Source organism: Grampus griseus (genome assembly GCF_964374135.1).
Source record: "Grampus griseus genome assembly, chromosome: 10".
In the NCBI taxonomy this organism is placed as follows: domain Eukaryota; kingdom Metazoa; phylum Chordata; class Mammalia; order Artiodactyla; family Delphinidae; genus Grampus; species Grampus griseus.
Window position 1 is genome coordinate 39,084,058 of NC_139004.1, and position 26,268 is coordinate 39,110,325.

A 26,268-nucleotide genomic window follows, 5' to 3' on the forward strand; every position below is an offset into this window, starting at 1 on the left:
TATTTGTAAACGAAACAACTGACAAAGGGTTAATCTTCAAAATATACAAGCAGCTCATGCAGCTCAATATCAAAAACAACAAACAGCCCAATCCAAAAATGGGCAGAAGAACTGAATAGACATTTCTCCAGAGAAGATATACAGATTGCCAACAAACACATGAAAGGATGCTCAACATCACTAATCATTAGAGAAATGCAAATCAAAACTACAATGAGGTATCACTTCACAGTGGTCAGAATGGCCATCACCAAAAAATCTACAAGGAATAAATGCTGGAGAGGGTGTGGAGATATGGGAACCCTCTTGCACTGTTGGTGGGAATGTAAATTGATACAGCCACTATGGAGAACAGTATGGAGGTTTCTTAAAAAACTAAAAACAGAACTACTATATGACCCAGCAATCCCACTACTGGACATATACCCTGAGAAAACCATAATTCAAAAAGAGACATGTACCCCAATGTTCATTGCAGCACTATTTACAATAGCCAGGACATGGAAGCAATCTAAGTGTCCATCCATAGGTGAATGGATAAAGAAGATGTGGCATATATATACAATGGAATATTAGTCAGCCATAAACAGAAACAAAATTGAGTTATTTGTAGTGAGATGGGTGGACCTAGAGTTTGTCATACAGAGTGAAGTAAGTCAGAAAGAGGAAAACAAATACCATGTGCTAACACATATATATGGAATCTAAAAAAATAAATAAAAAGGTTCTGATGAACCTAGGGGCAGGACAGGAATAAAGATGCATAAGTAGAGAACGGACTTGAGGACATGGGGAGGGGGAAGGGTAAGCTGAGATGAAGTGAGAGTAGCATTGACATATATACATTACCAAATGTAAAATAGATAGCTAGTGGGAAGCAGCTGCATAGTACAGGGAGATATAAAAAGAAAAAAAAAATCATCCTGGGTTTTTTCACCAGTGTGTCTCACAGGCACAAATGCAACAAAATCTAAAACTGAATCCATCTCTCCTAAACAATTTAGTGATATTTCAGATAAAAGCATAGCTTATTGAGGTAATGATGCTGAGAAACCATCTTACCCTTTGGAGGGAAAATTTTTACACCAGAAGACATTCCAGGAGGATAAAAGATTTATTTTTTAATTAATTAATTAATCAATCTTATTTTTGGCTGCGTTGGGTCTTCGTTGCTGTTCACAGGCTGTTCTCTAGTTGCGGCTTGCAGGGGCTACTTTTCGTTGCAGTGCGCGGGCTTCTCATTGCAGTGGCTTCTCTTGCTGCGGAGCCCGGGCTCTAGGTGCATGGGCTCAGTAGTTGTGGCTCTTGGGCTCTAGAGCACAGGCTCAGTAGTTGTGGCACATGGGCTTAGCTGCCCCTCGGCAGGTGGGATCTTCCCAGCCCAGGGCTTGAACCCGTGTCCCCTGCATTTGCAGGCAGATTCTTAACCACTGCACCACCAGGGAAGTTCCTAAAAGATTTAAACATAAACAATTTAGTCATGTAAAGACTTGGAATATTTTTGTAAGTGAACTGGGGAGTCCTTGGAGGATTTTAAGCAGAGGAGTGATATGGTCTGATATTGTAGCAGGATCACTCTAGCCACAGTAAGGGAAGAGACCTGCGAGACTGTATTTCAGTAAACTGCATCCCAGAGCTGCTGCTGGGAAGTGAGCCATCACCCCTGTGTCTTCCTGCTGGCTGCTTTCAAGGTCTTCTCTTTGTCTCTGATGCCCTGCAAATTCATTATGATATGTTTAGGCATGGATCTGTTTTTATTTATCCAACTTGAGATTTGATGATCTCAGTGACTCTGAAGTGTGTTGTCTTCCAAGAATTCTTGAGGATACTGACAGTGTCTCTTTCCCATATTCTCTATCATTTTCTTATGTGACTTCACATAGACATGTATTAGACTTTCTCTCTCTATCCTTCACACCTCAAATCCTTTCTTTCAACTATCCCATCTCTTTTTTTTTCCAGTTATATATATTTTTATTAAAATTTTTTTTTACTGAAATATAGTTGATTTACAATATTGTGTAACTTTCAGATGTACAGCACAGTGATTCAGTTATCCATATATACATATATTCTTTTTCAGATTCTTTTCCCTTATAGGTTATTATGTAATATTGAGTAGAGTTCCCTGTGCTATACAGTAGGTCCTTGTTGGCTATCTATTTTATACATAGTAGTGTGTATTTGTTAATTCCAGCCTCCTAATTTATTCATGCCCACACCCACTTATTCCATCTCTTTTAATCTCTGGACTACATTGTGAATGTTCTGTTTTTTCACACCTATCTTCCCTTTCATGATTTTTCTCTTCAAGTGTGTCAGATCTATTGTTTATTCTTTTTTTAAATTGTTTTAAATTTCAATCATTTTAGTTTTCATTACTAGGAATTTTATTGTATTCTTTTCCAGATCTGCTTTACCAGTCCTTAGATTATGTTTTTCCTTCTTCCTCGTTTCTTGTTGTCCAAGATTTTTAAAAAAATTTTCTGTAAACATGTTATGAATACTTATTTTTTAACTTGTGACAAAATACACATAAAATTTACCGTCTTAACCATTTTAAGTGTACATTTCCATAGCGTTAAGTAATTCACATTGTTGTGCACCCAATCTCCAGAATTCTTTCCATCCTGCAAAACTGCCAAATACTTATTTTTAAACAGTGAAACCACAAAAATACTTGAAGAAACTATAGGTGAATATTTTTAAAATTAATTTATTAATTTATTTATTTTTGGTTGCATTGGGTCTTCATTGGCCCCCGTTGCTGCGCGCGGGCTTTCTCTAGTTGGGACAAGCTGGGGCTATTCTTTGTTGCGGTGCACGGGCTTTTCATTGCGGTGGCTTCTCTTGTTGCAGAGCACAGGCTCTAGAGCGCAGGCTCGGTAGTTGTGGCGCATGGGCTTAGTTGCCCCTCGGCATGTGGAATCTTCCCGGACCAGGGCTCAACCCTACCAGGGCTCAACCCCGTGTCCCCTGCATTGGCAGGCGGATTGTTAACCACTGCACCACCTGGGAAGTCCCTAGGTGAATATTTATATGATATTCAGATGTGGAGTGACTTTTTAAGCATTGTACCAAAGTCTGAAACCATAAAGATTTGAATACAAAGAAATGTGAAAAAAAAGTGAAACTTCTTCGAAATACTATTTAAATTGAACAAATGAAAAAAAAACTGGGAGAAATTCTTGAAAAATATGTGACAAAGGGTTAATAGCTTTAATACATAGAGTAATTTCAAATCAATAAGAAAAAACTTAATAGGACAACAGGTAATGGAAGTGAATTTATAAAAGAAGGAACACAAAAGCCTAAAAAGAAAAACTATTTAAACACAGAAGTAATCAAGAAAAGCAAATCAAAAGAGCAATGAGATTAATATTTCTTATCTATCAGACTGAGAAAAATGAATATCCAATGTCGGCAGGGTTAATAATGAGGAAGTGAGCCTTGTTGATAACAGCTGACCAGAATGTAATTGATAACGCCTTCCAGAAGTCAATGTGGCATGTGTCAAAAACCTAAAAATGTGTACTTTGTTACTCAACAATTACACTGCCAGGACTTTGTCTTAAGGAAAATATTTGAGAAGTGTGCAGGTGTGTGGCATCGTTAGTTATAATAGTGAAAAAATTCTAAAATATATATCCAGTCATAGAGTGTTGATTAAACCATCCATCAGCGGACTACTACGTAGTCATTACAATTGAAGGTATTAATCAACAAGAAGAGATTCATGATGCATTAGTAAATGAAAAAAACAGGTTTCCAAACATCATACCATAACGTACATACAAAACATCCCATTTTTGTTAAAAAATACACTTCCTTTGAGTTTGTAACAATATATACCAAAATGTTAATAGCGATCCTTCGGTTGATGGGATTCTATTTTTATTCTTTTATTATTATTGTTATTGCAGTTATTATTATTTCGTCTGGTTTCTCTTTCCCCCCCTCAAAGAGCATGTATTATTTACATAATAATAAGTTAAGTTACCGACGGGAAACAAAAGAAACACGCAGCGACTTTCTAAAGGGCCTGCCCACGCAATAAAAGTGACCATTTATTGATAAAGCACGCAGTGTCAGAAGCCCCCAGCGGCGGTTTCCACGTGCGTTCGTCCTCAAGGAAGCTAGGGTTCGCGGTCGCCCGGAGACGCCAGTCCCTCAGGCACCGCCGAGGCCACCTCAGGCAGCGCGCGGGTCCTGACAGGGGGCGGGGCACGGCAGCCCGGAAGAGACGCCGCGCCGCACATACTCCTTCCTTTCCAGCTCCGGCCCCGGACCCAGCAGCCGTCGCGGTTAGTTCCTCGGGAGTTCGGGTTCCATCGGCCCCCATCCTGGCCTTCTCGCCGCCGTAGTCGTTGCTCCTCCCCGGGGTTGTGGCGGAGGCTGCTCGCTCCCGCTCCCCTCCCGTCCATTTTTGAGCAATGAGAGGAGCCAGGGGCGCACTTCGCTGGGTAGTGGGGCCCTGGCAGGCGAAGATTGGCGTCCCGATAGTGGAAGGCGGAGGGGAGAGGAAGATGAAGCTCTTGCGTGGCGGGGAAGATCCGGGCGAGGCTAGGGAGACTGTGCTCCTCTTGCACGCTCTTTTTCGGGGCAGAACCCCGCACCCTGAGTTGCCTCTTTGCCTGGTCATGGAAGTTTAGTTTGGGAGAAGAGTGGTAGGCTGTGAAGGTTTCAGCCCTTTGGTTTGGGGTCAGCGGCCTGTCATGAATCGAGGGCTTTCCTCTGGGTCATTCCCGCGCACCTGAAGGTACCGCCGCGCCCATTCCGCATTAGGTACTGTTGCTGATGGTCCCCAAATAGTCCGAGCGTACAGGGTCTGCTTCCCGTTTTATACCTTTGTTGTGAGTGTGAAAGTCTTGCAGCGAGTATGTACCTCCATCGTTTTATTTTAACGTCCTGGCAATTTCTCACCTGAATCGTGTTTTCGAGGGTGGGGGAGGGAACTAGTCACTGTTGGACTTAAGTTAGCGGAGTTTGAATTCTTGTTTTTCATGGTGTGTTTGAGATTTCAGTCCATTGGACAGCGATTTGTGTGTGTGTGTGGTCTTTGGGGGTGATGAACTGGGTTACTGGCCCGTGGCCACACTGCTCAAAAATGCTCTTGATAATCGCTTCCTTCTTGCAGATGTTGATGCCTAAGAAGAACCGGATTGCCATTTATGAACTCCTTTTTAAGGAGGGAGTGATGGTGGCCAAGAAGGACGTCCACATGCCTAAGCACCCCGAGCTGGCAGACAAGAATGTGCCCAATCTTCATGTCATGAAGGCCATGCAGGTAGCGGGGGTGGGGGGGTGGCTGCTGGAGTGGGGTGCAGATGGAGGGATTTTCCGCTGGTGTTCAAGGCAAATTCCAAGAAGTCAGGACAGCCAGAGCTGCTTGCTGCCTTGAAGGGCTGTGAGGTAGATACACCGTGAAAATTTGTCTACTGTGAAGTTGAGCTTCCCATTTGCACTGCTTTTCTAGCCTCTAGTTATGTCTTAACCGTGGTTTTTCTGTCTTACAGTCTCTCAAATCACGAGGCTACGTGAAAGAACAGTTTGCCTGGAGACATTTCTACTGGTACCTAACCAACGAGGGTATCCAGTATCTCCGGGATTACCTTCACCTGCCCCCTGAAATCGTGCCTGCCACCCTGCGCCGCAGTCGTCCTGAGACTGGCAGGCCGCGGCCCAAAGGTATAGTGCCCACATAATGCCTCTGAAGGCATTCTCTGAAGTTGCTCTTTCTGGGGAGAGAGGTGAAACAGTGGTTTTTTTGTGTGTGGGGCATGGAGGTGGTCTTAGTAATATAACATTGGAATCAGCTCTTGAGGGACTCTGACACGCAAGACCTAGGTCAAGTCCTAGAACCTTTAATGGAACTGGACTCAGGTCTTTAGGCAATCCCTAGAAATGGCATTAAACACAGGATATTAGTCTGTGGCAAGATAAATGTGATAGAGTATTACTGAAATTTTCTCCTGAAATTTTTCCAGTAGAGCGAGGTGCTTATACTCCCCAAGAAGTCCAAAGCAAAGCTGTTTACCATGTGAAATAAATGAAGAGTCGTCTAGAGTTTCTTGGCAATGGGAGCAGAAATAATCACGACAGATAGGGGAGAATGGATGTAGAGAGTGCGTGTGTGTATATTAGCAGTGTGCAAGGGGTCTGTGTGGGGAATTACCTTCTGACTCGAGGTCATTGTTGGCTTACAGTTGGCATTTTTCAGGGCTATGGTTCCTTTTCCTTAGGTTTTGAAAAAATTTGTCACTGGAACTTTGTAGAAAGAGCAGTTCGTGAGTTTGATGAGGTGAGATGCAGAGATTCCTAAAAACAGATGGTAATCAGACTGTCAGGTTCCCTGGAATGGCACTTCGTGGAGCTCAGGAATCTGCATTTTTTATGAAAGCTCCCTAGGTGGTTAGGCAGGATTACATATCTTTAGAGCAAAGGTTCTTCACTGCATCTTGGAATCTTTGGGGGCATGGGAGTGTTGCCAATGCCATTGTTTGTTCCCACACAGATTCCAGTTTGCCGTAGGTGGGGCCTGGCGTTTATTTACTTTGGCCACGTACTACAGATTCAATCTAAAAAAGTCCATTTTCAAATCATGAACTCTATAGGTAATTTTCCAGCATAACAAGGTAGAGAGAATACTAGATTAACCTTTCAGTGTTCATGAGAATGTTATCCCACAGCCTAGTGAGACGCGAGGAGGAGCTAGAGGATTCTCAGTGGCCTTTGTATTTATATATTTATATTGGAGGTGGGGCTTGCAGCTTATGGTGCCTCCTTTCCTGTTTGCACAGGAAGTTTTCCATTTCAGAGATGGGTCAGGTTCAAAATTTCGGCTATTCAAATGTTTGTAGAAATGGCTGGATTTCTTAATTTGCCAAGGAATTGGAAAATGTGTGTTTATGCTGAGAAATACAGAAGAAAGCAAACTTTTTGCAGGTGTACGACATTTTAATTAAGATGTGCGTTTTCCTAGGTCTTAGAGGAGCCAAAACGTCAGCGATGGCAGGTTTCTACCTGACTGTTGTGGGTGTAGGAGTTCCTGTCCCCATTAACCCATCATAACTAAGTGTTGCCCAGTGAGAATGGAGAGCAGTTCGTTCTTTTGGCCTGAAGGGAACAGAGTTCCCACGTTGCCCTGTGTTCATACTGTGGTTTAATTTGTGTAGGTCTGGAAGGAGAGCGACCTGCAAGACTCACAAGAGGGGAAGCCGACAGAGACACCTACAGACGAAGCGCTGTGCCCTGTGAGTAGCATCATCTGTATCTGGGTATTGAGGTAGAATCTTGGGATTCTACTCTGGCTGGGGCTCGGCCCTTGTAGATGCCAAGGTAACCAGTAAAGATCCTTCGTTTCATCTCAGATCATCTCCAGCTGGAGTCCTTTGTACTTCTTGTCTTATGCAGGGATGGGGATTAGAAGGAAAGCCCTTTGAGCTGGGGACACTGAAGACTTTAGTTGAAGACCTTTAGAGCAAAACTGAAGACTTTTAGGAAAGCAACATGCTTTCTTTGTTTTGTAGTTGTGCTTGAGGGCAGGGCCCACTCACATCACCTTTGTTGCTTTTCTATTGCAAAAATAGTGCAAAATCTTATTTTTAAATAGCACATGTTTGCACTGATGGGAACAACAGACGTCTGTTCATTCAACAGATATATACTGAGTGCCTGTGGTATGCCAGACACAATTCTAGGAACTGGGGGGCTAGTAGTGTACATGAGAGACAAAAGGCCCTTCTCTTGTTGAACTTGCATTTTAGTAGTAGGGGGTGGATAAACAAAAATAAGTATATATCATGTCCATCGTGGGTGCTATGGGGGCGGGGGGTGTGCAGCTTCCAATTGGATTTTTAGGGAAGGTTCTGTCGAAGTGAGATTGAAGCAAACATTTGCAGGAGGTGAGGCTACCTGGGGGAAGAGCATTACAGGCAAAGGTCCCATGGGGAAGGCACCTGACTTGTCTAAACAGAAGATAGTGGGAGAGTCAGATAAGGATGTAGGTCTCATAGTTCTGTGGGCCATGGTATGACTTGGGATTTTACTCTGGAATAAGGTGGGGAGCCATTCAATTTGTTTTAAAGAGACTCTGTCCTTGCTGCAGAAGCAGTTAATTGTGACATAAAAGAAAGGTGTAAAGGGAATTTTTACTAACTTCTACTGCTCTTGCCTCCTACTTGTGGTGCTTGATTCTTCAGGTGTGAGAAGTGAGCGATTAACCTAAATAGCTTATAGGATAGTAGTAAGAAAGATTTCCTCCAGCAAACAGGCTCTCAGTTCAGAGAAAGTTCGTCATCGCTTTTATTAGAAGTCAAACCACACAAGGAGTCAGCCAGAGGATGTGACAGTTGGTCCCCAAGTTGAGGGTGGGGGAGTGAGCATTTCAGGGAGAGATCGGCATGGACAAAGGTACAGAGTTGGGGAGGATACTGTGGCTCTGGTCAAAGGGCCAGGAGGTGAGCAGACAGGAGCCTGTGGTGGGTGTGGTCAGAAATGGGCCAAAGGTGGGCTCCGATTTGAATAAGATTTACTGAAACCGCACTGACTCTTAGCCCTGCCCCTCAAATGTGACTTGTAAAATTTCCTAGTGGTCACATTTAAAGCAAATAGAAATGGTTTATGTGGATATTAATTTTTTTTAATCCCAGGGTATTTTGAAATGTTATTTTAATATGTAACCTGCATTCTCTTAAGTCTTGAAATCTGATGGGTAGTTTGCACACATCTCAATTTGGGCTAGTGGCTGATATATAGGACGGAGCAGCACTAGATCTTTCATCTTGTTTGCCACTTTCCCTTGGTCATAATAAAGTTGCTTTTTGCTTCTGTGGGCCCTTCACCTCTTAGTTCCCCCTTCATTGAGCTCCCTCTGAGCTAGGTGCTGGTCTGAAGCATGGAAGTAACTCAGTGATGGGAAGTGCCGTATAGGAAGTGCACATAATCCAGACTTCATGGTCAAGGCAGCCTTCCTGGAGGAGGCAATAGTTTGGGCTGTGAGTTTTGTAAGGTGACTTAAGGAAGGCTGCCCCAGGAGAGGGATGGGGCAGAGGTGGCTCAGAAGATGTCTCCCCACTGCAGGTTGTAATTTACTTGTACTTCATGGTACCTTTGCTGACATGGCTTTTCTTGCAAGGTTGGGTTGGGTGACTTGTCCTTGTTCTGTAGTGGATCAGATCATATGATGAATCTAAATCGGTGTTTCTCATTCCAGCTGGTGCCGACAAGAAAGCCGAGGCCGGGGCTGGGTCAGCAACCGAATTCCAGTTTGTAAGTATCCCCTTTTTGCTCTTCATAAGCAGTCACTATTCTGGTCTCAGCCCTTTGGATCTGCATATTCAGAGATGCAGTATAGTGTGGTGGGTCCCACTCCTCTTCCCAAGCACATATTCCAGATAGGTTTTTATATTAAGGCACAGTATGCAAACATCTGTAAATATATAAATTACTGAAACACGTCTCACAGATCAATACTACATGAGGCATAGTGGTATTTTCTAGTTCATTAATGGCCATCATAGGCTCCCTGGATTAGTTTCGTGAACCAAAACAGGGTTGAAACCTGAACACTGGGGATTGAGCAGGCTCTAGACTCCAGATGGTGTGATCTTCGGCAGGTGCCCCTCTGTGCCTGTTACCTCATCTATAAAGTAGTAGCTATCTCAAGATAGTTGTGAGACTAGTTAATCCAAGTAAAGGATTAACCCCGGGGATGGTGTATCACTGTTGGGACAGCAGCTGTCCTGGGCAGCAGGAAATGGGCCTAGGAGGTGAATGTGGCCCCAGAGCCTGTAAGAGGCAGGGCTGGGTTCTCTGAGCCCTTACATATGGGGACCTCTCCAGTGATGATGAGGCCTGCTGCCCGGCATACCACTTATGCTGATGTCATGTGCTTTCTCTTGCAGAGAGGCGGATTTGGTCGTGGACGTGGTCAGCCACCTCAGTAAAGTTTGGAAGAGATTGTTTTGTGTTGAATAAAGTGTAGCCAGAAAAAATTAATCTTGTGTGCCCTGTTTTGTGCGTTATGTAGCCTGAACAGGACTGGTTTAAGGATCAGAGTGTTAAGTGGGGTAAGAGCGGATTGGTTTTGGGTGTTGTCTTTATCCAGGGTGACATCACTTGTTGCTGTTAGAGCTGCAGTACTTGGCTTTGACCTGGGCCCTCTTTGCTCCAGCATAAGCCTCCCTGTGGGGTCCTGTCCAGTGTGGTTAACCGTTCTGGGAGGTGGTTGGAAAGCTGGGCGTCTTTACCACACCAGCCATGCTGGCTCAGTTGCTATTCTGGACCTGGAATTATTAATCTTCAAAGCTCAGGGTTTTCAAGAATCAGGGAGAAAACATTGCACAAAAACACCCTAAAGGGACTGCCCAGCCTCCCGCCAGGAATACTAGACAACTGGAGGTCTTGCTATACCAGGGCTCCTTGAAAATAGGAAATCCACTGTCCCATTTTCCTGGGGTTTGTCAGTGATGAGCCGGCATACGACATGAGTACATGGGCAAGAACAGTGTTAGTTTTTCTCTTGGTGGGGCCAAGTGTCATGTAAGTATCCAGAGGGGTTTGATGGGACCATTTCTGTGGGCCTGCACTGGAAACACCACCTGCCTGGTGCAGTGCCAGTAAGTGAGCCTTGAAGGTGCAGCCCAGTAAGAGTCCAGGGGCACAAGCCTGCAGGCAAGTTTGCTGGCTGAGATACCAACTTTGACTTGCAGGTCAAACCTGGGCTGCTGATGGTTGCAGTAAATCTGCACTTCCTGCTCAGAGGTCAAAGCTTTTGAGGCAGCAACTCTGGGTCAACCAGCAGGCCCACCAAGGTAAGGAAAGCCAGCAAGATGGATAACTAATAGAAGTGGCTCTTCTTAAGGGGTATGGGGACTTGGGAATAATTTGTGGGGTACCATGGGCCAAGCATTGTATGGAGAAGGCGGATAATTAACCAGGTGAAACTGATAACTGATAAAAAATCCTAAACTGCACAGGTGGTTTTGCACTGGTAACCACCTATTTCAGTCCTGACCGGCAGTTGTAATTTAGACCACGAGGTGGCAGCGGACAGCAGCCCTGAATGTGCACTTACACTTAGTCCTGGGAGGTGAGCTTTGTATTCTGAACTGCCAATGAGTAGAAGCTTGCTTTGGCAGAAGGAGGTGGTGTTGGGGGAAGCTGTTTCAGAGCAGCCTTGGCTGCCTTGCCAAAGATTGCTTTATATCCAATTTTTCTGCTGGCTCAAGTGATGTCAAGTGGTTTGCCCGTGTTCACATGCCTTGTGATTGTTTAACCTGGATTCTACTGTGAAATGTTAGCTCTCAGCTTTACTGTTTCCCACCGAGGCCAGCAAGTGAGCAGATGGGTTTCCTCTATAGCCTTGGTGATTTTCTAGCCCTAAAATGTCACTTTTTCAGCTACGACTCTTTGCCAAACTTTTCCCTCGTGATTTAAATTAGTTGCAGAATGTGTTCTCCAAGATTACCCATGGACTCTGGGAAAACCCAAGGAATCTACAAAGTAGAGTCAGAGCCTACAGATAAAAATACACAGATGGAGGTGGTTCTTGCTGCCTGTCAGCCCCCCTCCCTCCCCCTACCTTGGTAAATTGAATGGCCCCTGCCAATCAATAATCATTGACTAGCTCCTTGGGGATCAATGCTGATAAATGCTCTGGGAAACAGAAGGCTTGAAATTTGCCTTTAAGGACCTAACTGTCCAGTTAGGAAAGCAAAACCAAAGCTCTACAATTGGCAAATTCTTAGTCTAGAGTGAAAGGAAATGCAGGGCAGGGGCAGTGAATGAAGGCTGAAGTGACCCAGAGGTGGGGATGTAGAGCAGGGGAGGGGCGAGACCAGTCAGTGTCTTGAAGAGGTTTGATTGGAAAAATAAAACTGTCAGGTGGTGTCTGTGAGGTTATGAAGCAGATGTCAAAAATTAAGGCTTTTTTTTTTAATGAGTTTGGGAAAAACAAATGTTTGCTATTATGAATGCCTGAGAAAGTCACTTGGGGTGGGTGGAGTCCGAGGGGCAGAGAGAGGTCCCCCTGACCACCTGCATGGGCACATCCATCACCGGGCGAAAGCTTTGGAGAAGTTTCGGCCTCTTTTCCAGGGTTGGTTTCGAGGCCCATGAAAGCCTGGCATCTGCGCACCAGCCCCATATATGGCTCACCAGCTAATCCCCACCACCACTACCACCAAAAAACAGGCTCCAAAGGATTTTTAAGGGATTTTGGAAGCTGACAGCTGAAGGTACATTTTACTAATACAAACTTCCCTATATGGACGCAAATCCCCTTTCCCTGAAAAATACGGTCCCCTTACAGGGAGTGCCAATAACAGCTTTAAGTCTCTTGGTGGGGCCAAGTGCCATCTCACAAGTGCCCTGGTTCTTTAGAAGTCCAGATTTTGGTTTGATTAATTTAATAGACCTTTGAGAAGCAGCTACCACATGCCTACGTTAGGTGCTGGGAGACAAAGATGTTTTTGAGAAGAATACATCCTCTAGCCCTGAAGACGTGAGGGCCCACTTGGACCCTCCCTCCACGAGTGCCTGACCAGGCCTCCAGCAGCGCAGTGTGGGTCCTGGGAATTCCCCATCCCTACCCTTGTCTCCAGAAGCCAGGCCTGTTCAGTGAGAACTAAAACACAAGAGGCATGCCTGTGCCCAGACTGTTCTCCAAGCTTTGGGAATGCAGCCTGTAGTAGCCGCACAGCAATGCAGGGTCATGGGCTCCCACCACATCTGCTTTGATGCTGAGCCTCAAAATGGATTTATCAGTTCTTAGACCTGGGAGAAATGAGATGGGAGAAAGGAATCTTGCTGATAGCGCTAACTAGGGCAATTGTTTCAAAGCCCACAGATGAAGCAGACCTGGTTTAACCTGTCCTGGGACCAGGTTTGCCCAAGTTTTCAATGAACGTAAAGCACTCTTGGCTCTCAGAGGATGGATCAGTGACTGAGGTGAGAGATGGCCTTTTGAAAGGTTGGGCTTTCAGGACAAAAGTCTCAGCATGTTATGGAGGGAAGCGGGGGTCTGCTGGCGGGTAGGTGACTAGGCTGGGTGTCGGGGCAGGAGTGTAAGACATCCTCCTGACCTGGTCCTCAGTCCTCCACCTTGCCTCGTGCCACCATGAACTTCCCCATAACCAGTCCAGTGCCCTCCTAAGAGGTCCCCTGCCTCTAGCTTTGCCTTGATTTCAACTACTGTCCCCACCTCAGCCACAGTTATTTTTCAGAAACAGATGTGAACAAGCTACTCCTCATCTTAAAATCCTTCCAAAGTTCCATGTTGCCTTCTAGAGTCTTCTAGAATCTAGACAAATGCCAGGCTCCATGCATGGCCTAACAGTTTCATCTGCCTACCAAAATAAGGCTCCAAGTTCCAGAATCCAGCTACACTGACGCCCTTTCTCAACTTCAGGTTTTTTTGCATGTGGTGTTACACATGTGGGGAAACTCTCCCACCCCCACCGACTCGGGGCTCTTGTTCATTCTTCAGATTAAATATCTCCTCTGAGAAGCCTTTCCTGACGGAACCCACCTGACTGCAAAGCCTGGCTAGGGGTTCCTCCCGTGCGTGCCCGTGGCGTCTCAGCTCTCGCAGGCTGGGTGGGAACTGTTTGGACACTGGTCCATTTTCTCTCTAACACTGAGCCTCGCTCCAGTGGCCTAGCTCAGAGTCTCATAGGTAGTAGCTCCTTTTTTTTTTTTTTTTAATATTTATTTATTTATTTATTTTGGCTGTGCAGGTCTTAGTTGCGGCACAGGGGATCTTTAGTTGCGGCATGCGAACTCTTAGTTGCACCATGCATGTGGGATCTATTTCCCTGACCAGGGATTGAACCCAGGCCCCCTGCATTGGGAGCGTGGAGTCTTACCCACTGGACCACCAGGGAAGTCCCTAGTCTTCTTTTTTTTAACTTTTTATTATTTTATATTGGAGTATAGTCGATTAACAATGTTGTGACAGTTTCAGGTGTACAACAAAGTGATCCAGTTATACAATTTCCCATTTAGGTTGTTACATAATATTGAGCAGAGTTCCCTGTGCTATACAGTAGGTCCTTGTTGGTTATCCAGTAGCTCCTTTGTAATTGTTCACTGCATGAATGATGTCCTGGAGGGAGTTATCTCTGAGAAGCCTCCCCCTTCTGTAGAAAGAACACTGGTGGGGAAAACAAAAATCTCTGCAGGAGCCTGAATTGGGAATGCAAAACTGACTGTGACACATCCTGACCGTGGAGGTTCTGCCAGAGTTGGGGAGACAGACCTAGAAACATACACCAAGTGGTAAGTGGTCCAGTGGCTATGGTTGGAATTTAACTGGTGACTTCTGGGGATGAGGGAAGCAAACATTATCAGGAGGAAGTCCTCCCATAGTGGCCACTATGACCTTCTGAGCTGAATCTTACAGTTTGAACTAAAGTAGCATGAGGCAGGCCCAGGTGATGTCTCACAGAGTGACTGGAGAAGCAACCTGGGGCTCCCTTCCCCAAGTCTAGGAGTTTGTATTATTTTTATTCTTTTACTTACTTTCTTTCAGCTCTGTTGAGGTATAATTGACATGTAATAAAATACATATACAGACATACTTCAGAGATATTGCAGGTTCAGTTCCAGACCACTGCAGTAAAGTGAATATTGCAATAAAATGAGTCACACGAATTTTTTGGTTTTGTAGTGTATATGAAAGTTATGATATGCTGTTAAGTGTGCAATAGCATTGTGTCTAAAAAACAATGTACATATCTTAATTTAAAAATGCTTGGGACTTCCCTCGTGGAGCAGTGTTTAAGAATCCTCCTGCCAATGCAGGGCACACAGGTTTGAGCCCTGGTCCGGGAAGATCCCACATGCCGCGGAGCAACTAAGCCCGTGCACCACAACTACTGAGCCTGTGCTCTAGAGCCCGCGAGCCACAACTACCGAGCCCGTGTGCCACAACTCCTGAAGCCCGCATGCCTACAGCCCGTGCTTCATGACAAGAGAAGCCACTGCAATGAGAAGCCCGTGCACCACAACGCAGAGTAGCCCCTGCTCGCTGCAACTAGAGAAAGCCCATGCACAGCAACGAAGACCCAACGCAGCCAAAAAAAATTTTTTTTAATTTAAAAAATTTAAAAAAGCTTTATGGCTAAGAAACGCTAACCATCATCTGAGCCTTTAGTGAGTCATAGTAGTAATATCAAAGATCACTGATCACAGAGCACCATAATAAATAATAATAAGAAAGTTTGAAATGTTGCAAGAATTGACAAAATGTGACAAAGACATGAAGTGAGCAAATGCCGTTTGGAAAAATGGCGCTGATAGATTTGCTTGACGCAGGGTTGCCACAAACCTTCAATTTGTAAAAAACGCAGTATCTGTGAAACGCTGTAAAACGAGATATGCCTGTATTTAGAGTGTACAGTCTGATAAATTTTGACATGTATAAGCCCATGAAATCAAGACAATGATTGGTAATCCCTCACCCCATCCCCAGGCTTTCTGCCTGATCTGCTTTCTGTCAGTATAGGTTAGTTTGCGTTTTCTAGAGTTTTATAAAAATGGAATTATACAGTATGCACCCTTTTATAGACTGGCTTCTTAGCAACATCGTTTTAAGATTCATCAGAGTCATTGCGTGTATCAAGTTCCTTTTTGTTGCTAAGTAGTATTCCATTGTATGGATATAGCACAATTTTCAATCCATTTACCTCTTAGTGAGCATTTGGGTTGCTTCCTGTTTTGGGCTATTGTGACTTATGCTACTATGAACATTCACGTTCATTTGTGTGGACATGTATTTTCACTTCTCTTGGGTATATACTTAGGAATGGAATTCCTAAGTATATATTACTATATGGGTCATATAGTAATTCTGTAACATTTTGAGGAATGGCCAAACTTTTCCAAAGTGGAAAGTTTTCTAAAGTGATCTTCCTTGCGGCATGCAGACGCTTAGTTGCGGCATGCAGACGTCTCAGTTGTGGCACGTGGACTTCTCAGTTACAGCACACATGTGAGATCTAGTTCCCTGACCAGGTATCGAACCTGGGCCTCCTGCATCGGGAGTACAGTCTTGCATTTTACATTTTCTGCCAATAGCATGAGTTTCAATTGCTTTCATCTTCATGGGTACTTGGTCTGTTAAGTCTTATTATTTTAGCCAGTCTAATAGGTGTGAGGGTTGGGATTTTATCCTGTAGATTGATAGTAAGCCAATTAACAATATAAAGGTGAGGACTGATGTAGCCAGGAGTGCTGGATGCTTGGCAAACACTTGAATCCCCACTTCAGGAAATTGTAGACTGAATCTGGGTCTGTGCAGTGACCACACTGGGGCACTGAGTGGTCATGGGTAAACCACTCAGTCAATAGTGACCACAATACACATTCAGCCTGCTAACGGGAATAGGGAGGGGGGGAAGTCTATCATTTGATTGCTCAGTTTTAGAAAGAGAAACTAGGACAGAATGAGGGCATTAAGGGGAGAGAAATGAAAGGAATTGTTTAAAAAGTTACAGCCCATAGAAAGCCTGGAGCCCATTTCTATTAAAAGTGCTTTATTGGAAGCCCGTGATAAATGCATGGCACAAATCCAAAAGAACAGCCACTTGAAAAATAAGCCCTGCATGGTTTACTGACATATCAAAGAGGCCATTGTGAGGAGAAAGGCATCTTTAAAAATAAATATTAAATGGGAGAGGATACCCAAGCTGAGGGAATAAAGAGACCTCAAAATGGGGCAAAACTTGTAAAAGCCAGAAATCAAATGACATTAAAAAATTCTGAAGAGTACCAGCAAGAAATGTCGAAGTAAATTGTTCTAGTTTATTTAAGTGCATGAGAAGCAGGAGGTCAGTTTGAGAATATAGGGTCATCAGTTCATTAATGTGCAAAGAGTGTACGAGGGAGGGGAGGGAGGGATGAACAGTCAAATGACTCTGACATCTTGGCCTCCATCGCAGAGATTTTCCCTTCTGTTAAAAAAATATATATATTATGGAAAATTTCAAGAATATATAAGGTAAACATAAGAGTGTAATAAACCACCATATATCCACCACCGGGCTTCAACAGTCATCAACATTCTGCCACTCTTGTTACATCAATCCCTATACCCACTGCCCTCTTACCCCTAACTTGATTGTTTTTTTGTTTTTTTTGTTTTTTGCGGTACGCGGGCCTGTCACCGTTGTGGTCTCTCCCGTTGTGGAGAACAGGCCCCGGACGCGCAGACTCAGCGGCCATGGCTAACGGGCCCAGCCGCTCCGCGGCATGTGGGATCTTCCCTGACTGGGACACGAACCCATGTCCCCTGTATCGGCAGGCGGACTCTCAACAACTGCGCCACCAGCAAAGCCCAGTTCTCAGTTTTGATAAACATATAGGCGTGTAACCACTGCCACAGCAAAGCTATGGGACTTTTCCATCACCCTAAAAAAGGTCCCCTATGTTCCCCGTGTGTGGTCAGCACTCTGACAATCAGTGTTCTTAGTCTCCATAATTTTGCCTTTTCCAGAATATCAGAAAACTGGAACCATACAGTATGTCCTTTTTCCCCCCCATTTCTTTACTTATTTATTTTGGCTGTGCCAGGTCTTAGTTGCGACAGGCAATATCTTCCTGCGGCATGCAGGCTATTAGTTGTGGCATGCGAACTCTTAGTTGCAGCATGCATTCGGGATCTAGTTCCCTGACCAGGGATCGAACCCAGGCCTCCTGCACTGGGAGTGTGGAGTCTTACCCACTGGACCACCAGGGAAGTTCCAGTATGTCCGCTTTTGTGTCTGACTTCTTTCGCTCAGCATATGGTTTTTTGTTTTTAATTAATTAATTAATTTATTTATTTATTATTACTGTTTAGCTGCGTTGGGTCTTCATTGCTGTGCGCAGACTTTCTCTAGTTGCAGCGAGTGGGGGCTCTTCGTTGTAGTGCATGCTTCTCACTGCAGAGGCTACTCTTGTTGCGGAGCATGGGCTCTAGTTGTGCAGGCTTCAGTAGTTGTAGCTAGCGGGCTCTAAGCACAGGCTCAGTAGTTGTGGCTCACGGACTTAGTTGCTCCGCGGCATGTGGGATCTTCCTGGACCAGGGATCGAACCCGTGTCCCCTGCATTGGCAGCTGGATTCTTAACCACTGCACCACCAGGGAAGTCCCAGCATATGGTTTTGAGATTGATCCATGATGCTGCCTGACTAAGTAGTTTATTCCTTTCTGTTGCTGAGTAGTATTCCACTATGTGGATGTACTACAGTTTGTCTACCCACCTCATTACAAATAACTCAATTTCATTTCTTTTTATGGCTGAGTAATATTCCACTGTATATATGTGGCACATCTTCTTTATCCATTCATCTGTCGATGGACACTTAGGTTGCTTCCATGTCCTGGCTATTGTAAATAGTGCTTCAGTGAACATTGTGGTACATGACTCTTTTTGAATTATGGTTTTCTCAGGGTATATGCCCAGTAGTGGGATTGCTGTGTTGTATGATAGTTCTATTTTTAGTTTTTTAAGAAATCTCCATACTGTTCTCCATAATGGCTGTATCAATTTACATTCCCACCAACAGTGCAAGAGGGTTCCCGTATCTCCACACCCTCTTCAGCATTTATTGTTTGTAGATTTTTTGATGATGGCCATTGTGACCGTTGTGAAATGTTACCTCATTGTAGTTTTGATTTGCATTTCTCTAATGATTAGTGATGTTGAGCATCCCTTCATGTGTTTGTTCGCAATCTGTATATCTTCCTTGGAGAAATGTCTATTTAGGTCTTCTGCCCATTTTTGGATTGGGTTTTTTGTTCTTTTGATATTGAGCTGCATGAGCTGCTTGTATATTTTGGAGATTAACCCTTTGTCGGTTGCTTCATTTTCAAATATTTTCTCCCATTCTGAGGGTTGTCTTTTCACCTTGCTTATGGTTTCCTTTGCTGTGCAAAAGCTTTTAAGTTTCATTAGGTCCCATTTGTTTATTTTTGTTTTTATTTCCATTACTCTAGGAGGTGGATCAAAAAGGATCTTGCTGTCAAAGAGTGTTCTTCCTATGTTTTCCTCTAAGAGTTTTATAGTGTCTGGCCTTACATTTAGGTCTTTAATCCATTTTGAGTTTATTTTTGTATATGGTGTTAGGGAGTGTTCTAATTTCATTCGTTTACATGTAGCTGTCCAGTTTTCCCAGCACCACTTATTGAAGAGGCTGTCTTTTCTCCATTGTATATCCTTGCCTCCTTTGTCATAGATTAGTTGACCATAGGTGCGTGGGTTTATCTCTGGGCTTTCTATCCTGTTCCATTGATCTATATTTCTGTTTTTGTGCCAGTACCATACTGTCTTGATTACTGTAGCTTTGTAGTATAGTCTGAAGTCAGGGAGCCTGATTCCTCCAGCTGCATTTTTTTTTTCTCAAGATTGCTTTGACTGGGCTTCCCTGGTGGCGTAGTGGTTGGGAGTCCGCCTGCCGATGCGGGGGACACGGGTTCGTGCCCTGGTCCGGGAGGATCCCACATGCCGCGGAGCGGCTGGGCCTGTGAGCCATGGCCGCTGGGCCTGCACGTCTGGAGCCTGTGCTCCACAACGGGGTACCGCAAAAAAAAAAAAAAAAAAAGATTGCTTTGGCTATTCGGGGTCTTTTGCGTTTCCTTACAAATTGTGAAATTTTTTGTTCTAGTTCTGTGAAAAATGCCATTGGTAGTTTGATAGGGATTGCATTGAATCTGTAGATTATTTTGGGTAGTATAGTCATTTTCACAATGTTGGTTCTTCCAATCCAAGAACATGGTATATCTCTCCATCTGTTTGTATTGTCTTTCATTTCTTTTATCAGTGTCTTATAATTTTCTGCATACAGGTCTTTTGTCTCCTTAGGTAGGTTTATTCCTAGGTATTTTATTCTTTTTGTTGCAGTGGTAAATGGGAGTGTTTCTTTAATTTCTCTTTCAGATTTTTCATCAGTAGTGTATAGGAATGCAAGAGATTTCTGTGCATTAATTTTGTATCCTGCTACTTTACCAAATTCATTGATTAGCTCTAGTAGTTTTCTGGTAGCATCTTTAGGTTTCTCTATGTATAGTATCATGTCATCTGCAAACAATGACAGTTTTACTTCTTTTCCGATTTGGATTCCTTTTATTTCTTTTTCTTCTCTGATTCCTGTGGCTAAAACTTCCAAAACTATGTTGAATAATAATGGTGAGAGTGGGCAACCTTGTCTTGTTCCTGATCTTAGTGGAAATGGTTTCAGTTTTTCACCATTGAGAACGATGTTGACTGTGGGTTTGTCATATATGGCCTTTATTATGTTGAGGTTAGTTCCCTCTCTGCCTACTTTCTGGAGGGTTTTTATCATAAATGGGTGTTGGAGTTTGTCAAAAGCTTTTTCTGCATCTATTGAGATTATCATATGGTTTTTATCCTTCAGTTTGTTAATATGGTGTATCACATTGATTGATTTGCGTATATTGAAGAGTCTGATTTTCTTTATACAGGCATTCGGGGTTCAACTGACCTTGTAATATACAAATCCTAACTCCACCCTTTTGACAAATGGATACAACCATGTAACTCACTTTTCTGAGAAGGAGAAAAGCAGTCCCTGACATCCAGGAACTGGCCTGACCCTTACAGCTAGGCCTTGGCATGTTAGAAGTTGGCCTGGCACTCACAGTTGAGGCCATGTCACTCTCCTGTTGAATATAAACAATGTCATCAAACATCAGCATCAGACAAGGTGACTTTGTGACTCAGAGTTAAAAAACTTTATAATCCTCTCTAAGCACAGACCAAAACAAGTTAACTGTACAAAGCACTAAAATATAAAGCATGCCCCTCTCTCAGATGATATGAGGGACTGCTTCTCTACCAGTTATGTCTTTAGTGATGTTCTCCCTTGTTCTAGGAAAGATTTTTTAAGATACCCAATCATAGAGTTACCCTGCTTCCTGACAGCATCCAATCCAGAACAAAGCCCTGTTTCCTTAAAACCTCCCCCAAATCACCTCAGGCATTTTAAAAATCACCTTTCTGAGATGCTCTATGCTTCTCCATGGTATGTGTTTTCCATCATTGTAAGGAGCAAAAATCCCAACTTGTTCAACTACAGGTATATGCTTGGTTTTGACCTGGAGGGCACTGACACCCCTATCCGGATGCAGAATATTTCACTTTCCCATAAAATTCTCTTACGTCTCTTCCCAGTTAATGCACCCCCTATCACAGATGGACTTCTATGTTGTTTGGCTGTTACGAATAAAGCAGCTGTGTACATTTTGTACAGGTCCTTTTGTGGACATGTTTTCATTTTTGCTACGTGTGTTAGTTTCCTATTGCTGCTGTAATAAAGTCACACACATTTAGTGGCCTAAAACAACACAAATTTATTATCTTACTGTTCTAGGTGTCAGAAGTCCCAAATGGGTCCACAGGGCTGTGTTCCTCTTGCTGCTTTGGGGAGAATCTGTTTTCTTGCCTTCTCCAGCTTCTGGAACCTAGCAGCATTCCATGACCCCTTCCATCATCTTTTTTTCTTTTTTAATTTATTTTTGGCTGTGTTGGGTCTTCATTGCTGCACGCAGGCTTTCTCTAGTTGTGGTAAGCAGGGCCTACTCTTCGTTGTGGTGCACAGGCTTCTTATTGCGGTGGCTTCTCTTGTTGCAGAGCATGGGCTCTAGGCACATGGGCTTCAGTAGTTGCAGCACATGGGCTCAGTAGTTGTGGCACGCAGGCCCTAGAGTGCTCGGGCTTCAGTAGTTGTGGTGTGCAAGCTCAGTAGCTCCACGGCGTTTGGGATCTTCCCTGACCAGGGATCGAACCCGTGTCCCCTGCATTGGCAGGCAGATTGTTAACCACTGTGCCCCCAGGGAAGTCCCCTTCCAACATCTTAAAGCCAGCATCTTTAAATCTCTCTCCCTCTGACCTCTACTTCTGTCATCACATCTTTTTGTCTGTCTCTGACTCTCCTGTCTCCCTCTTTCCCTTATAAGGACCCGTATGATTACATTGGGCCCACCCAGGTAATGCAGATTAATATCCCCATCTCAAGATCCTTAACTTAATCACATCTGCAAAGTCCCCTTTTCTGTGAAAGGTGATGTATTCATAGATTCTAAGGATTACAACGTGGGCATGACTTTGATTGGGATTGCTTTGAATATACAGATCAATTTGGGGAGAATTAACTTCTTAACGTGCTCAAGTCTTTCAATCCATTAACATGGTATATCTCTCCATTCATTTAGATTTTCTTCAATCTGTCTCAACAGTGTTTTGTAATTTTTAGTGCAAAATCTTTTGTTAAATTTATTCCGGAGTAGTCTAATGGTATTTTAAATGGAATTGTTTTTTTTAAAATTTTATTTTCTAATTGTTTTCTTCTAGGATATTAAAAATCATTGATTTTTAGCCCTTTAAATTAAAATGTAATGAATATACAATAAAAATGCACAGATTTTAGATATTCAGTTCATTGAGTTTTGACAGTTGCATACTCCTATATAATCACTGCCTAAAACAGGAGATAAAACATTTTTATCCCCCTGGGATGTTTTTTCCTGCCCTTTTCCAGCCAGTTCCTTCCCCAGCATTCCTACAACCACTGTCAGATTACTATCACCACAGATTTGTTTGGTCTGTATTTAGATTTTATAGAACTGTATTTCTATAGTATACACTTTTCAAAATGACTAGCTTCTTTCACTTATAATGTTTTTGGAATTTATCCATATTGTTGCACATATCAGTAATTTATTTTATTGTTGAGTAGTATTCCATTGCACAAATATACCATTATTTATCTATTTTCCTTTTGACATTTGGGCAACTTCCAGCTTGGGGTTATTATGAATAAGGCTGTCATAAACATTCTTTTGTTAAGTTTTTGTGAACATTTGTCTTAACTTCTGTTGGGTAAATGCCTAGGAGTGGAATTGCTGGGTCATAGGCTAGATCTGCCTAACTTAATAAGAATTTTCCAAAGGTTCTTTGGAGTGGTGTTTCATTGTACAACCAGCACACAACCATTGTATCAGAGTTTCATTTGCTCCACAGCATAGTCAACATTTGCTGTTGTAAGTCTTTTTCATTTTATTCATTCTAATGAGTATCTCATTGTAGTTTTAATTTATAGTTACCTAATAATGATCTTAAACATTTTTCTATGTGCTTGTTGGGCATTTTTGTCTTATTTTGTGAAGCATCTGTTCAATTATATTTTCCATTTTTTAAAATTGGGGTGTTTTTTGTTTTATTGTTGATTTCTGTAAATATAAAAATACATCTTGAATAACAGTCATTTGTTTTTTATATATGATGTCTTGTTTATTATTTTCTTAATGATGTCCTTTGACAAGCAGAAGTTTTAAATTTTGATGATGTCTATTTCTGGGGGTTTTTTTTGATGCTAATTTTTTAAAAATATTTATTTATTTATTTATTTACTTTTGGCTGCATCGGGTCTTAGTTGCGGCATGCAGGATCTTCTGTTGCAGCATGTGGGCTCCTCTCCAGTTGTGGTGCAAGGGCTCTGTAGTTGTGGTGTGCAGGCTTAGTTGCCCTGTGGCATGAGGGATCTTACTTCCCTGACCAGAGATTGAACCCTTGCCCCCTGCAGTGGAAGGGCAGAGTCTTAACCACTGGACCACCAGGAAAGTCCCAATTGTTAGGTTTTCTTGAAATGTCTCTACCTCTGATGGTATTCCATTTCTGAAGCAGACAGGAAAAAAATCCTCGTCAGGTGAGAAGGGCTAGAACCACATAGAGGTAAATGTAGTGACATCAAAGTAGGTGGAGGCATGGGCCAAAACTTGTGACTAGCCCCATGGAAGGGATGAGTAAGCATGTTTGATTCCCTAGCTCTATTAAAAAATTTACCCTCAGGCCTAATGTGGAGCTTGAAATATATTTATTAGAGCTTTACCCTACAGGACTTTTAGAAAATTGAACATTTTTAGTAGAATGACATATTTGTTAGGATTAATTTATTTGATTTAAATCTATTAGCACCCCTTATCACCTAAGGAAGGGTAGCCACTTCTCAAGAATTATCTCCTTTCCCGCTGTTAAGTATACTGTCTGGGACATATGGGCAATGAATGAATGAATGAATTACAGGTCAGGCAACTTCTTTTGTTGTTGTTGTGGTACTTGAGCCTCTCACTGTTGTGGCCTCTCCCGTTGTGGAGCACAGGCTCCGGACGCGCAGGCTCAGTGGCCATGGCTCATGGGCCCAGCCACTCCGCGGCATGTGGGATCTTCCCGGACCGGGGCACGAACCCATGTCCCCTGCATCGGCAGGCGGACTCTCAACCACTGCACCACCAGGGAAGCCCAGGCAACTTTTATTAAAGTTGTGGTAGGTAGCTTCTCATATGGCCCCCAACGATCCTTGCATCCTGCTATTCGTATCTTTGTGTAACCCCCTCCCACATTGAGTCAGGCTGACTTAACGTGATCAGTAGAAAGCTATGGAACCGATAAAGTGTGACTTTCAAGGCTAGGTCATAGAAGGCATTGCAGTTCAGTCTTGGGATATTGTACTGTTCTTTTTGGGAGGAATCCAGCCACCATGGCATGAGGATGCTCAAGCAGCCCGATGGAGAAGTCCACACAGAAAGGTGGACTTCCAACCAGAAGTGGATCCTCCTACTCCAGTCACGCCTTCAGCTGACTGCAGCCCCAGCCAACATCTGACTGCAACCTTATGCGAGACACCACACCAGAACCACTCAGCCAAGCCACTCCAGGATTCTTACCCCATAGAAACCATGAGAAATTAGAAATGATTCATGTTTTAAGCTACTACATTTTGGGGAGCAAAAGGTAACAAATACAAAAGCAAAGATCAGAAACAGAAGGTGCTCCTGGGGGACTTAATGGGATGGACAAGGTAGTCCTGGGAGGCGGGAGGAGTGAGAGGCATGTTAAGGGAGCAGGGTGGAGTAAGGAACCTGTGAAAACCAGTTTTCTGTTTTATTTGCCATTTCATCCAGGATTGGCTCTAAAAAGTTGCTACAGATGATCTCCAAAATGTGTAATCAGGAGAATGCTGTGTGATCTTCATTCAGAAGACTGATTTTAGGTGTGTCATAGGGGATATTCCTATAGACAGGTGAGTGTCATTCCATACTGGGCAAGTGATTGAGCTCTCTACTAAAGGTCAGGTTCTAGAAGGGCAACAGCTGTTCTTCCATTAACAATTTTGTTTTTTGAGATGTGTCTGTGTCAGGTCCTGGGATAACTGCTGAGCAAGATAAGCAATGATAGGTGAGACACAGACCCTGCCTTCAAGAAATCTGAAATATGAGATTGGCAAGAAAACAATGACAACAGTATGTGACAAATAATGTAACAAAGCAGGACAGACCTAGGCCAGTAGGAAGCATAAAGGCAGTTAGGAGGGCTTTTAACCTGCGTTCTGAAGAATATAAATAAATATAATTTGGTCTCTGGGTGGGAGTAGAGGGACAATGGAATGTGTGAGGGTTTTGGAAGACGAGTCCTCCAGACAGCAAGGAAGCATGTTAAAAAACTTGCAAGGCTGTCTGGAGGTTCAAGAAACCATAGTTCGTTCAAAAAAAAAAAAAGAAACCACAGGTAGTTCAGAATGACTATAGAGTAAGGTCGGCAGGGGCCAGCTCTTGCAGGGTCTTGTATTTCCTGGTAGAATTTGGATTTTATCTTCTTCAGATCACTGAGGAGCAACTGTAGGTGTTTCTTTTTTTGTTTGTTTGGGTTTTTTTGGCCTTGCCACATGGCTTGAGGGATCTTATTTCCCTGAACAGGGATAGAATCCATGTCCCCTGCAGTGGAAGCGTGGAATCTAACCACTGGACCACCAAGGAATTCCCCAAAATAGACTTTTTTTTCCTTATTTTATTTGTTTATTTTTTGGCCGCACTGCGTGGCTTGCAAATGTAGGTGTTTAATCAAGGCCATGACTTACTCAGATCTTCATTTGGGAAGGATTCCTCTTGCTGCTGTGGATGAATGGGGCTGAACAGGGCTGGATGGGAGCCAAGAAGAACACTGTTTAAGCAAGAGGGAGAGTCCTAATGAAGTAATGGCAGAGGACAAAGAGGGAAGGGGTTGAGGATGTCCAGAAGGCAGAAGCATTGGAGTTTATTATCAATGGGATGGAAGGTAGGAGTTATATTGACTCCCAGCTTTCTGGCTTAGGCACCTGAAGAGTTACCTTACTCTTTACTATGGTCATAGTGAAACAGGCAACATTTTACATATTAATTTTTTCTTATAGGACTTTCAGAGAAGAATTTAACTGGAATAATGTTAATAAGT

General features: G+C 43.3%; 1 protein-coding gene across 1 annotated transcript; it reads left to right on the forward strand.

The window, feature by feature from the left end:
• Positions 1-4,228: 4,228 nt before the first annotated feature.
• LOC309828149 (small ribosomal subunit protein eS10) lies at positions 4,229-9,999 on the forward strand. The gene is made up of 6 exons (XM_082663272.1): positions 4,229-4,304; positions 5,138-5,287; positions 5,517-5,688; positions 7,176-7,253; positions 9,215-9,270; positions 9,906-9,999. The coding sequence occupies exons 2-6, from the start codon at positions 5,138-5,140 to the stop codon at positions 9,945-9,947; spliced, it is 498 nt and encodes a 165-aa protein (XP_082519398.1). The 5' UTR covers positions 4,229-4,304; the 3' UTR covers positions 9,948-9,999.
• The last annotated feature ends 16,269 nt before the right edge of the window (positions 10,000-26,268 follow it).

Bases quoted from the DNA above. Each gene is read 5' to 3' on its own strand.
- LOC309828149 (XM_082663272.1), top strand. From the start codon at position 5,138: ATGTTGATGCCTAAGAAGAACCGGATTGCCATTTATGAACTCCTTTTT. The intron at 5,689-7,175 runs GTATAGTGCCCA...TAATTTGTGTAG, and splicing joins TGGCAGGCCGCGGCCCAAAG to GTCTGGAAGGAGAGCGACCT. The intron at 7,254-9,214 runs GTGAGTAGCATC...TTCTCATTCCAG, and splicing joins CAGACGAAGCGCTGTGCCCT to CTGGTGCCGACAAGAAAGCC.